General features: G+C 34.5%; 1 protein-coding gene across 3 annotated transcripts in view; it reads right to left on the bottom strand.

Annotated features, from left to right (window-relative positions):
• Nucleotides 1-14,499, bottom strand: part of LOC127681529 (glutamate carboxypeptidase 2) — a 76,500-nt gene that overhangs the window by 45,715 nt on the left and 16,286 nt on the right. For 2 of the 3 annotated variants that reach the window (XM_052177876.1, XM_052177886.1), the window contains exons 5-8: nt 11,816-11,941; nt 10,450-10,636; nt 4,522-4,615; nt 155-253 (exon numbers count right to left, since the gene is read on the bottom strand). In XM_052177876.1, coding sequence (XP_052033836.1) covers nt 155-253; nt 4,522-4,615; nt 10,450-10,636; nt 11,816-11,941 — 506 coding nt within the window. The remainder of the gene's footprint in view (nt 1-154; nt 254-4,521; nt 4,616-10,449; nt 10,637-11,815; nt 11,942-14,499) is intronic. The other variant, XM_052177895.1, reaches the window with a different exon arrangement.

The following is a 14,499-nucleotide window of genomic DNA, read 5'->3' as shown; positions in this document are numbered from 1 at the left end:
AAACTGACTAATTTTAATAAGCCAAATCATTGTCTCATTTGACTTCTGGTTTTAATGCTTGATGGTAGTAACTAGGTTTTATAACTTTTTTCATCTTTGATAACTGTATTCTTTTAAAGTATTCTGAATAAAGGCATTATAAAAATATCTCAACTGTGTTGAAAAGTTTCCAGCAAAGCCAGGTCCCACGTTGTAAGGCACTTTTAATCCTCCCTTCCAGCTGCTGTCAGGGGGTGCTGAGCCTCCCATGTGCCTGTTGGACATGAAAAGAAATTATTACCTACATAAACTTTGAAACATCTTGTTAAAATACCAGGTCATCTGCTGGTCTAGATCATCTTCTCATAATAGCTTCTATGAGCAAACAATAGAACAAATTGTTTTGCATTTAATAACCATTGACCTTCTCTGCCACTCCTGCAAAGTAGTGTCTACTATCAAATCAACTTTGTTGATGAGTAACATGAGGATAAGATTGAACAAATAGCAATGGCCAAAGTTATGGTGGTAAGAGATGTAGTTGATACTTAAATTATTTATAAGAATTAACATTTGTTACTACTGTGTAATGGAAAACCATATTTTAAATCTGACTCTCTAACATATGTATAAAGGAAGAATCTGAAGTCTGCTATTGGAGAAGCAAGCTAAATGGCAGCCCAACTAGAAACTCTTAAACAGTAACGACTTGTTTCTGTAATATACAGATGAAAATGTGCGACAAATATTGTTCAGATAAACAACCAAAATCTGATTGGATTTAAGGCCCACTCTACAAGATGGAACCCATATCTGACACTGCTCTCCTGTCTAACAATTTGAAACTACTGGCCAATGAGAAAACCAAATAAAGCTGTACTTCTAAAAGATCAAAATAAAATGACTCTTAACAAAATTATCTTATACCTATTGATAAGTGTCTCATCTAACCAGCATCGGGGAACCTTTTCCTATGAGAGATGTGCACTGATACAGAGACAGACAACAGGATAGTGTGCAGAGAGTGAGAGACCTTGGAACACCATATCCTAATTATGAAGTCTTTATCAAATCCCTTCACTTAGGACTCAGGGAGCTATTTAGAAGAGTAAGTAAAAATATTATAAGAGTCAGTATAAATGCAGGACTCAAGGGAAACTGTCTTTAAACATACCAGGACTGATACACATATGAACTCACCAACTGTGAGAGCATGCACAGGGTCTGCACAGGTTCAAGTCAGTTGGGTGCCACAAGAGAGAGGATAAGTTGATGTGAATGGCTATCACTAACCCAGAAGCTATCTCTAATTGACAACCTTTAGCTAAGGAAAATTTTTTTCTCAGGTTGTGTCTCACTGAGCATACAAATCACACTTAAGTGAAGGCCCACTTCCAGCTGTATAATGCAGACACAAAACTATCTCAATGATATTTTTATTTTAAATTCTATACCATACTTTTCTTTCAATTATTTATTCTTATTTCTAATTTTGTGTGTTATGTATTTTATGTGTGCATCTCTGTGTGCATCTGTTTCATATATATTTTTGACCTTCATTTTTCTATTTTGCTTGTTTTATTCTTGATATTTTTAATTGTCCAGTTTGTTTTCTAAAAAAAAGAAGAAGGTATGGAATTGGTAAGGTGAGGAGGTTGAGAGAATCTGTGAGAAGAAGAGGAAATTGTGATCAGAATATACCATATGAATCTTAATTCAATAGGAAAGAAATATATCTCTGGGGAGTTGAGATATAGTTCATTGGGTAAGAAATATTGATCTTTATACATAGGGGCTGATTTGGGTTCCCATCACTCACATGTTGACTCACACATATCTGTAACTCCAGTTCCATGGGACTCTTCATGCCCTCTTCTAACCTCTGTGAACACCTAGCACTCACAGTACACAAACAACAATTATTCAGGAATTCTTCAATGTATTAGCAAAAGAAGCATTACCAAAGTTATCCTACGTAAAATATGCTAACATGACACTGTAAAGACATAATGAGAATGGATGATTTTTTAAAGTTCATAAAACTATTAACATTCAAAGAAAATACAAAATGAACCTATTACTTTGAAATATTAATATATAAAATGTGCTTTCATCAAAGCATGTAAATAATGTGAGAATGCTATTCATATATTGATAAGAAAGTTACAGTAATACAATCTTCTTGTTTTTGTCTTTTTTTCCAGCTTCAAGTTGGCTGTTTATTTCATTCTTTTAATTTTCTTTAATTTTTTTAATTTACACTACAGATTTTATCCCCATCCTAGTCCACCCTCTGATGTTCCATATCACATACCTCCCCATCCAGTCTCCATGAAGATTACCCCCCCAATCCTACCCAACAGAGCTTCCCACTCCTTTGTCTTTGTCTTATCAAAGTAAATGTGTTTATGTGTCACAAAAATGTATACCAGAAAAATGAGGTTTATAGTGTCAAGAAATGCACAACTCTCCATAATGTCTTTTTTAATAACAGCAAAGATAGGGAACAATCTCAACTGCCCTTCAACTGGTGAATGGCTAAACAGACTGCAATATCATAATGTGATAATGAACTCAGCAACAAAATATGTAACCTCCTACTCAAAACTGCCTACTTAGAAGCTAGGTGTAATTTATGATAAACAGCATTTGTAATTTTTAATTAAATAATTATATTAACTTAATTTGGACACATCTAATATGCATCTATTGATCCAGACCAGCAAACTAGTAGACATGACTATATAAGCTTACATTAAATTTTATAAAATATCATGCATTCTCTTTCTAATTACAAGAAAATATGTGCTCATTTTAAATGCTATATAACTAGAACCATATAACATATTGCTTTAAAAAATCTGCTTTTTTAAAAAAAGAGAAATGTTCTTTACTTTCTTTTAAAAAACTTTTATCTATCTATCTATCTATCTATCTATCTATCTATCTATCTATCTATTTATCTATCTTAAACTCTAGATTTTATGCCCCTCCCAGTCTACCCTCTGTCTGTTTCATATCCCATAACTCCTCCTTGACCCCCTTCTCCATGAGGATGTCCCTACCACCACCTCCACCCCACCAGACCTCTAAACCCCAAATCTGCTTTTTAACTTAATGTATCACAAACACAGTCTATATTATTAAATATTCTTGCCCAATATTATTCTGCATTTTATAAATTTTATAGTATCTTAACCAATGACATGTTTGAAGGTGCTGACATTTTTCGTTATTTGAATCTTCCCACTATTACTAATAATACTATAATCATATTCATTTTTAACTAATATAAATGCCTTGACTGTATATATATATATATATATATATATATATATATATATATATATATATGTGTGTGTGTGTGTGTGTGTGTGTGTGTGTGTGTGTGTGTGTGTAGTACATTATGCTCTTATAGGCTGTACCACATACTGAATCTTGATCTAAGTGGCACAGCTAATAGCCCCAAAATGATCTGCCTGTAGATTGGACACATAATTCCAAATTCTAGATATCAGGATCCTTGTTTGTGAAACTGGAGACCTCAAACTAGCTCATAAGATGTTTTCTTACAGATGTGATAAAGAAATGATTAAAAATGCCTGCGTAATGGGGGACCCTTATAATACCAGTATCTAGGAGTCTGAGCCAAGAAAGTCAGAAATTCAGGAGTAGCCTGTGCTACATAGTTAGACCCTGTCATAAACCCAATACAACCCAACCTATGCAAACTTGGGGAGTGTCTTGAACTAAATGAAGAACCTGGATATTTGGTAAAGAATGCTTTGACTCTATAATCTTTCTTTTATAGAAGTTCCTTTCTCTTACAGAAGGAAGTCCAGTAGGAGGGGCAGGCAGATGGAATAGAGTAGGAAAGGAAAAGAGGAGGAATGATGGCAGGAATGGAACAGATTAAAAACTGAACGTTAGTGGCTCTGACATTGTTATTCTGTTCCTCAAAGAGGTACAAATTTAAAAACAAAAATATTGATGAATATGAGACTCAGTGAGAAAAGGCTGAGGAATGCATAGAATAGGAAGTTAGAGAAGGGTGAGAAAGTGTTCAGAGGTTCACTGATACAGGATAAAGGAAAAAGGAAGGGAAAAAAGTAGAAGAAAGGGCAATGACAATACAACATTTAATTGTGCAAGGTTATCACGTAGTTATAAATTAAAAGACTTCCCTCTAAGGAATATTAGACTTCCAGAATAAATCTGTTCTATCATGCCTGACACAAACAACCATTGCCTGCCTGAGAACATTATGGAAACGTGACTGTGTCACAAACATGGAGATGGGTCTTTTGACATTATAGTTTCAGGAATTGATCCATGATCATTTTTATGGGTGTCACACATTGATTATCCAAATACAAAATACATTTCAGAATCTGAATCAGTATTCTTTAAATTTACAAGAACACGTGTACATTGTATCACTCAGAGTATAGTACTAAACTTTGAAAATTCTCAAATATCTGAAAATTGTCAAGAATGAAAATACAAAAAAGGAATCTTTTTTATTTTTTCTGGCAAACTTACTCTAAGAGTTTCTGTGCATCATCATATCCAATTGGATGGACAGGAATACTTGGGAGGCCAACAGCCTCTGTCAACTCATGCCTATAAGCATGTTCTGAGGAGGAAAAAAAAAGACATAATTTTTCTATTAAAAACAGTGTTTTTCAAAGGGGGGTTGTAAGTAAGATTAAACAAATTCTTCCATATATTCCAGAAATAGTAAAATTCCAAGTGTCAAAAAGATTGTGGGGAAATTGAAACTCCCATACATGTTTGTTGGAATATGAAGTCACATGATGGCCTAGACTAAATCTCTTAAAATAGTGAAGCAGGGGCTGGAGAGAGATGCCTCAGTGGTTAACAGCACTGGCTCTTCTTCCAGAGGTCAAGAGTTCAATTCCCAGCATCTCATGTGATCTAATGCCCTTTTCTGGCATACAGCTATACATGCAGATAGAGCTCTCTCTCTCTCTCTCTCTATATATATATATATATATACATATATATATGTATATATATATATATATATATATAATTTTTTAAAGATATATATCTTTAAGTAAAGATGTCATGCAGTGACATTCTTTATAGAAAGAAGCATTTTACTTTCTTAAAGTGTCATTTATTAATCATTGATCTTAGTGCCTTTGTTATCAGTGTTCTGTTCAGGAAGATATCCCTATGCTAATGCATTAAGGCTGGCCTTTACTTTTTCTTATAACAGATTCAGTATATCAGGTTTTATGTTAAGGTCTTTGATGCACATTGACTTGGTGTAAGGTTCTCTAGAGTCACAGAACTTATGGAATGTTTCTATATATTAAACGGATTTATTGTAATGACTTGTGGTCTTTATTCCAACTAACAGAACAACGGATACCTGTGAATGGGAAGTCCAAAAATCTAGTAGTTGTTCAGTCCATGAGGCTAGTTGTTTCAACTGGTCTTCAATATAAGCTGGAATCCTGAAGACTAAGGTTCCAAAAGATGTGTTATAACCAGGGGATGAAAAGTAACTCTTCATTCTTCCAGGGTCCTTATGTAAACTTCCAGCAGAAGATGTGTTCCAGATTAAAGGTATGTACCACTATGGCTGGACCTGGAACTTGCTTTATGCCAGGCTCACCTTGAACTCAGAGATCTCCTGCCTCAATCTTCGGAGATTAAAGAGAGGTATTGTACTGTCTGGGTTTAAAGTTTTCATAGCTGCTATGCTTCAAGATCTTCATGTTCAGAACTGGGTCAGAAGCCTGTTTTCCAGCCTCAAGATCTGGATCACATGTATGTGTGCTCCATTTATGGATTGTAGTTCATTCCAGATGTAGCCACCTTGACAACCAGGAATAGCTATCACACTTGAGTTTTGTGCATGATGATAGTTATGGGTCATTTTGCATTGTTCTATATTCAGACATCCAATTAGACCAACACCATTTGCTGAAAATGCTTTCATTTCCCAATTGTATACTATTGGATTCTTTATAAAAAACTCAGCTGTTCATAGTTGTATGAATATATTTCTTCATCTTCTATTTGATTTCATTGGTGAAACTGTTTTTATGCTAAAACTATTTGGTTTTATAACTAGAGCTTTGTAATATAGGTTAAGATTAAGGATGTTGATACCTCCACTAGTTCTTTTATTGTACAGGATTGCTTTAGATGTCATATTTTTTTTAAAAAATTTTGAAGTTGAGTATTATTCTTTCAAGTTATGTAAAGAATTGTGTTGGAATTTTTACATGGAAACTTTGTTGCTTTTTGTAAGATAGCCATTTTTCTAAATTAATCCTACTTATCCACAAGCATGAGAGAACTTTCCATCTTCTAATATCTTCTTCAAAAACTTAAAGTTTCATCATACAGAATTTTCATTTACCTGGTTAGAGTTACCCCAATATACTTTATATAATTTGTGGCTATTATAAAGGGTGTTGTTTCCATGATTTCTTTTTCAGCCCATTTGTCATTTGTCTATAGGATGGCTACTGATTTTTCTTTTAATTAATCTGTATTCAGCCGTTCTTGGGAATTTGAGGAGATCAGGGGAGCCCATGGTGTCTAGCATAGGCCTCTTCATATATATTATGAATAAATAGCTTGTATTCTTGTGGAAATCCTAACAAGTGGTACGGAGTCTGTCCCTCACTTATTTGCCTGTTTGTAGGATACTTTTCTAAATACTGGGTTGCATTATGCAGCCTTGATGTGCTGGTACATGCCAGTTTTACTGTAGCTTGTTTTGCTGTGTTTGGGGGTGCTGTTCCTCAGAGGTCTGCTATTTTCTAAGATGAGGCAGAGGACAGGTGGATCTGAGAGGGGTGCAGAAGAGAGGTGAGAGGTTTTAGGGAGTGGAGGAGGGATGGCATGTAATGTATGAGAGAAGAATAAAACCACTAAAATGAATGTGTAATGTGGATGCAAAAAAAGAAAAAAAAAATGACAAACAGAGAAGTGTTCTATTGTCCACTTCCATTGCTGATTCTTAACCCAAGAATGACAGAGGGAATACAGAGTAGGGAGAAGACAGCAAAAATTAAGGGTCATTTGAGGAGCCATTTGGAAACCCAAAACAGTACATGTTTCTTTTTGTTTTTTAACCATCTCAAATGATTTTTGTCTGTCTGAGAATTCTTTTATTCTATTTGTATTTTTTATTTTCTATATTCTTTATTTACATTCCAAATGATTTCCCCTTTCCTGGTCCCCCCTCCCCATAAGTCACATAAGCCTTCTTCCCTCTGCTTGTTCCCTATTCAACCCCCTCCCACTTCTCTATCCTGGTAATCCCATACATTGCTGCATCAAGCTCTTCCAGAACCAGGGCCCTCTCCTTCCTCCTTCTTGGAAATCATTTGATATGTGAATTGTGTCTTGGCAAACATCTAACTCTAAATCTAATAATGGTGGAGACAAAGCTCCAACTAGACATCTTTCTTATTCAAATGAAACTTTCAGTGCTAGAAATGGGTTATATATAATTGAGTTGTTGGCCATACTGGGTACCATGGAAAATTCCAAACTACCGAATATATTATTGTGGCTATTAATTGCTCCCCAGAAACTGAAGATAATGCCCTATTGCTGAAGACAATATCTACAAATATCATTGAAGGTGGATAATTTGAGTTGCAGCCTACCTAGAGCCTTCACCCCCACATACTGTTGACTATTCGTAGTATTGAAAGGAACTGTAGATGCTACAAAAGAGAAAGCTAAACACCAACCCAGCTACAAATCCTTCAATTTATAATAATGATCTGCCTGTAAGGTTCTCTAGGAAATAAAGGCACAAATATTGTGAGAGAAACATAACAATATCTGATTGAATTTAATGCCCAGTCCATAAAAGAGAATGCATTCATGACACTGCTCACATGGGCAATAAACTTAAACTGGATAGGCCAGGCACTTAAAGAAAATCAAATACTACATTTCTATTAAAGGAATGTAGCAATAAAATGTCTCCTAATGACAATCTGCTACCACTCAGATATCATCAGAGAATCGTACTCCTTCACCAGATTCACAATGGGACAATATTCACAGAATGAGAGCCCTTGGAACTTTCATTCCTAAAAAGAATGTCTCCATTACAACTTTCCTTCATGTTTCAGGGAACCCTTCAGAGCAGGAAGAACCAGAGGGGATAAAGAATACCAATGAAACAAGGTTTCATAAATATAACATAAATGATGCACATATGAACTCACAGAGATTGTGGCAGCATGCCCAGTTGCAATAGGTCTGTGCTAGATGGGTTCTTAGAACTAAAAGTGACAAAAGCCTCCATCCCTAACCCAAAAGCTATTTCCAATAGATAACCAATCACAAATGAAATATTAGTTTTCTCCAAGAGAATTCCATGGGTATATAAAGTGTTCTTAAGAGTAGTCTCATTGTCCATCAGGAAATGACTGGCAAAAAATTTACTCAATTGCGTCACTGAAGGTTCTTCATTGCATAATTATGTTGGGGGATTATTTTTACCGTATGGGCCTTTTGCATTTATGTATGGCTTCCAGTTTTATGTTTTTAAGGCATTCCTCTAGGTGTCTCTGTATCTATATGTTTCTTGTTCTTTTCCTTTGGCTTTTTATCTTCTGCTTGTTTTGTCATATTCCAATTTATTTCATTTTTCCATCTAATTTTACTTTATTTTTTAGATAGCTATTTGTTTTTGAATAAGGCAGGAAGGGTGTGGGTTCAGATGGGAGAGAAAGTGAACATCCTTACCTCAGAGGAATTAAGAGAAAGGAAAGCATATTCAGAATGTGTGTATGAAAAAAAAACTATTTTCAATGAAAGAAAAACAGAGAGAAGGCAAAATTTAAATGAGCATGAAAATATAAGGGCTCCAAAAGTGACAAATATCAATTTGAATTACATGTCTTTCCATGAAAAGTCCAATATTTTAAATATTCAGATCATGAATAGAAGTTACAATTACTTTTTTTTAATTTCAAAATTTTAGCTTAAGCGGAAGAAATTTTTTTAAGTGTAAAAATGAAAAGTTAGAGCAAATAAAAATCTCGTGGAGTTCCTTGTCATTTGTATGTCCCTTTATATGTTTATATCAGAGGGTTCTTTTTTGTTATTCTTTGATAATTTAATGCATGTAAACATATATTTTGATATGTGTATATCAAAATAAATATCATATATTCATTCCCACTCCTTTCCTCCAATTTTCCATGAACTTTCAATCACCTTACTCTCCATATTTTACACATTGTATTACTAGTCACTGAGCCCATTTAATACTGCTTTAGTAGACGAGAATGGGGTCAAATGCAGAATCATAGAAAGCCTTCCAATGGTTATCCACCACATTGTGACTCTGCTAAACAGTAGAAGAATATAAAGTTATTTTAAATAATGAACATATCTGTGTCAGTGCTCTGTGATTTAAGAATGATTTACAAACCCTTCAAACAAGTATTTTAGATATATATGATTTGATAGATCAGAGATGAAAAATCAACATGTAAACATCAGAGGTACGTGGGCAAACTCTTTATCCGAATTATAAAACCTTACTCTGTTCCAAACTATGCAAAGTAAGTGAACACAGATTTTGTAGAAATCATCTGATATCTAAATACACCCAAAAGAATTTAACTTGTTTGTTAATGCTTGACCAGGCAGAGTTTCATCAAAAGACAAGAATGTGGACTCTGAGACCACACTGTGACTTTGAACTCCAGTGTCCTAAGGGCTTAGTGGTATAGTGAATATGGCCAGACTGTTGAAACTTAAGTCTGATTTTCCTCCAAGTCTGAAATCATAATACCTGTTTCCTGTAAGGTTGGTAAGGTATTCAGAAGCTGTCATTTAGGAAACATTACTTGGCAATTTTTACTGATCTTTGCAAAGTGGCAAAGGCTCCTGTATTCTGAGTGCACTGTTTAGACTCTGTATCTTCAGTGAACTACCTAATCACTTTTTGAGGCCTTTTTCTTATTCATTACTAGAAAATTAAAAGCTGTCCTCATGAAAATTATAAATTTTGAGTACATCTCTTTAACAAGAATGGCCAATCTGGCTAAAACTCATTGTCAGAAAAAAAGCAGACTAGAACAGACATGAATCCACTCATATTGCTTTTTAACCCACATTCAGTGTTGGTATTCACAGTAGATGCTACAAATTTATTTTAAATATATTTGTGTTTTACTCTGTCTCTACCCACATGTGTCATACATTATATTAAACATGGACCATATTACATTTTAATATTTCAAAAAGTCAGAGTTTCAAAGATATCAGGGTGAAGTCTTAAATTATGGGGTAAGGAACATGATCAGATAATTTTCAGAATTTGAAGCATTTCCGTTTCTAAGATAAAAGAGAATAAGAAAAATATATTCTTAGTCATTTTGAACAAAGAAATTTTACACATCATTTGAAATGGTCAGTTAAAATGATGGGTGGGATCTGGTCACTCACCGTTTGCTGGGTAACCTGGTGTGAGGGGGTCACCTGCACCATTAAGGTTTAAGACATTTCCACGTTGGACACCACCTCCAGGGAGGTTCCAGCCATCTGGATAGGACTTCACCCCAGGAACAAAGTAGTCAGCAGGGTCTGAGTACAGAATGATTCCTTTGGCACCTGCCAGTTGAGCATTTTTAACCTAATGGATGGAGAGAAGAAGGTTTATGGGACATATGGAGAGGGGGGATCCGGGAAACGGGAAATCATTTGGAATGTAAAAAAAGAATATAGAAAATAAAAATATTAAAAAAAACATGGTGGGTTTTTTTCTCAGTTTAGGTAAGGTGTTACAGACTTAATAATAGCAGATGCCAAAATCACATTACACAAAAAGTTAAAGTTCATCTTCTAGTTTAAATACCAGGTCTCACTGAGATTCCAAGGTTAAACATTAATTCACTCTGTAGCCCAGGAAGGGCTTAAACTTGTTTTCTTGCTGTCTCAGAGTCACATGTGACTACAGCTAAGTGCCATAGATCCCAAGTTATAATCTAAAAATTAACGATTTTGCAGAGTGGCAAATGTAGAACACTCCCATAACAGTGGGAGGAAGAATTTTCTATCCTCTCTGATATTTTAGAAGCAGAATAAGAATGTAGAATCCATAAGTCAAGTTCCCACTAAATCCACAGCTGAGAAGGAATAAAAAATTTTGCATTAACTATAATAATGATCTACCTTGAATTTAATTAGAAAATATTTGAAGATTTTATATATATATGGTACTGGAAACTAATTGGAAATCCACTGTGAATTTGTGTGTGTGTGTGTGTGTGTGTGTGTGTGTGTGTATGTTTGTCTGTGTTTATTGGTAAGTCATAAAATCTTTCAGGTACAGAATATATGCTACATCTACCCTGGAAAATACAGATAGAATTTCAACAATACAACTCATAGAACACTCTCTGTTAGTGTGTCTTCCTTATAAAGTAGAATATACAGAGATAAGAGAATCATGATCTCATAACAATTGTAAAATATATCACAGTATAATATTTCATGTTACAGAAAGAGGTAAACTTTAAAACTGTTATCAACTTGTATGAACTGTACAAAATAATGGGATTAATTATAGTAAATCCACACATGAACAGCATGGCTCAGATTATACTCATCCACCTATGATCCTATCTCCCTTTTTTCTCTCTCTCCCTACTTAATAACAAATAGGCCCATCACTCCTACTTTTCTGTGTATATTTTGCTCTTACTTTTTTGAATTAAGATTTTACTTATAATGAAACAGTGCAGTATTTATATCTTATTTAACCTTTGATCTCGAGTCTATCTACTATCCTGAAAGGACATTATTTCTTTACCTTATTTCCTCTGAACACCTTCCCATATCTGGCAATCACAATCTTCCCAGAACAATTAATCTTCATTTCACGTTCCAGTTTAAAGAAGTCTTCAGTTCGTGCATAGTTGACATACACTAGATCACCCTGTTGAGATGGGGAATTATTTATAATAAAATGTAGCATATTGGTGTCTCTGAAAAACAGATTTTTGATATTTAAAGAGAAAGAAAACTAAAACACCCAAGAGGGCCATGACAGATGAGCCTCAAGTGGGACAATCAAAGGAAAGGTTAGTTTAAATTGAAAATATAATTTGCCAGGTTGGGAGACACATGAATTAAATGATAAATTTTCCTTTTTTTTCCTGAATAAGTAAAGATGTAAAAATATCCCCAAAAGAATTATGTAAGGAGTCAAATTGCTACACATAATCTGAAAAGTATCAGTCACCATAGGTTGAGAAGCACTTGATGAAAGAAAATTTTCTTCTCTTTAGAGTGCATACTCAAGTTGGAGCATAATGAGTCTTCACAAACCTCAGAGACCAAAAAGGCCCTGCTTCTCAAGAGGCCTTGTTTTAACAATTTGTATGATCACATGCAAGCATCACATCATCCTTAAATTTCAATACTGTCATTCATAAATGATTTCCCAAAATGTTTTCACCCTTTAATCTAATCCAAATGGAATTATGAAAAGTAACATACACATTAATCTTTTTGCACAAATATCTAAAAAATGTTAATCATACCTTTATAAAACCAAGTGCCTGCATTATAAGATCATTTCAAGCATACTATAGATAGCAATGTATTAGAAGCAATTGCATAGGTGTTCATTTATATCCGAAGAAATTTAAAAACTACTTGTATACTTAACTAGTTATCTACTTCCATTTAAGAATTATGAACAAGGTGTGAAAACATAGCAAGTAATATAAAATTTATTCAGTATGTATCAGGCTCTAGGCTCAATAAAAATATCATAAAATATTAGTTATAGTCAAAATCACAAACCCACATATGACTATATTTTGCTGTACTGCCATAATTTTGTCAATTCTTTTTTTTCCTTAAACATTAACTTAGGAACTTTTGCTATGGGCTGGCTCTGAAATACACTGCCGTGATTCTTCTTAAGTCAATGATCTGCTTCAGAAGTTCTTCAAAAGAACATAAGAGTTTGGGATGTAGATAAATGCTCTAATAAGTCTCCTTGAGACAGTGGCTGTTGCATTCAAGAACTCTAAGCCCCCATGGTTATGAGCAGAAGAATAAGCCATGCCAAAATTCCTGCATAGATGAATAAGCCCTGCCTCGTAGAAACTATTGGTAGCTGTTAATTGATTAAAAAAATAAAAAGGGGGAGAGAGAGAATATCATTCTTTTCTGAAAGACTGGCCACTGGAAAGTTTCCTATGCTCCAGATGACCTCACAACTATTCACTAACTTATCATCAAAAAAAATAGAGGAAAAGAAAAAGAGAGAGAAGAAAGAGACAGAAGAGAAAAGAAAGTAAACAAAAAAGAATAGAAAAGAAAAGAAATGAAAAGAAAAAAACCTCAGAATTTTGGGAATAATGTCCCCTTTAAATGTTACAAAGTAATAGCTATCTTGTGACAAAACTGTACTCATCATAAGAGAAAATATTCTGAAGATAGGATTAGGGAAGACATTGGGTTTAAACGTTGCAAACAAAAGTAACAAATATATAACCCTCTATGCAAGCTGTATTCTCAGTAGAAAATCACTTTGTTTTTATACAATGGTCTTTTTGTATGATTTACACTGTGCTATTGTTCTATGACTGTGAATAAAATGATACATTTGGCTTAAATTTATTTCTTATTTCTTCAAGCTTCCATTTGCCTGCCATTATAATATGAACATTTTGGTGAGAAAAATCAGTGATTCTTAGAAAATAGTCCTGGAGAGAAACATCATTAAGGATCTTGTAAGAAGCATCCATGAGGTCTTGAGTACATGCTCTGACCTGCTGAAACTCACAGGCTAGAAACCAGAATATGCTTTGCAAACCCCCCACTTATGACACACGTTAGAGCCTGAGAAATACTTCAATATTTTTAAACACATTGTGAAGTTGCAAAATTTAAATTGCCTAATGCTTGGACCATTGTTTTTCCTCCACAGATTTCAGATGGCATAGACTCAAGAATTAGTAATAGAGAAATATACTGCATATACACATGATACATACAAAATTAATAATGAGTAAGTACTTTACTGGCTTGGTTACAGTTGGCCCAAGATTTACACCAGTCAACACATGACCCTTCTCATGGTTTTTATATATATCAATCCCACAGAGAATGAGCTCCTTCTACCTCTGTCCAATGTGAAAGAAAAACAATGTTTAGTATTTCTTTTTAGAGAGGAAGAACAAAAGGAACACTTAAGCCTCTGGTCTCAAACTCACAAAAATCCTCCAGACTCATTCTCATGACCTCTGGTGTTATAAGCCTCAGTCACAAAGAGCCACTCCTCCGTTCTTCTTGTACCTCATTTGATGTGTGGATTATGTTTTGGGTATTCCAGTTTTCTAGGTTAATACCCACTTATTAGTGAGTGTGAAGCAGTATAGGGCAAAACCAGAACAGGGAAGTGGGAAGGGTTGGGTGGGAAAACAGGGGGAGGGAAGGGGGCTGATGGAACTTTTGGGGAGTGGGGGTCTAGAAAAGGGG

This window comes from Apodemus sylvaticus, chromosome 1 (genome assembly GCF_947179515.1).
Source record: "Apodemus sylvaticus chromosome 1, mApoSyl1.1, whole genome shotgun sequence".
Lineage (NCBI taxonomy): Eukaryota > Metazoa > Chordata > Mammalia > Rodentia > Muridae > Apodemus > Apodemus sylvaticus.
Note: the sequence above shows the minus strand (reverse complement) of the source record. Positions and strands in the feature narration are given on the sequence as shown.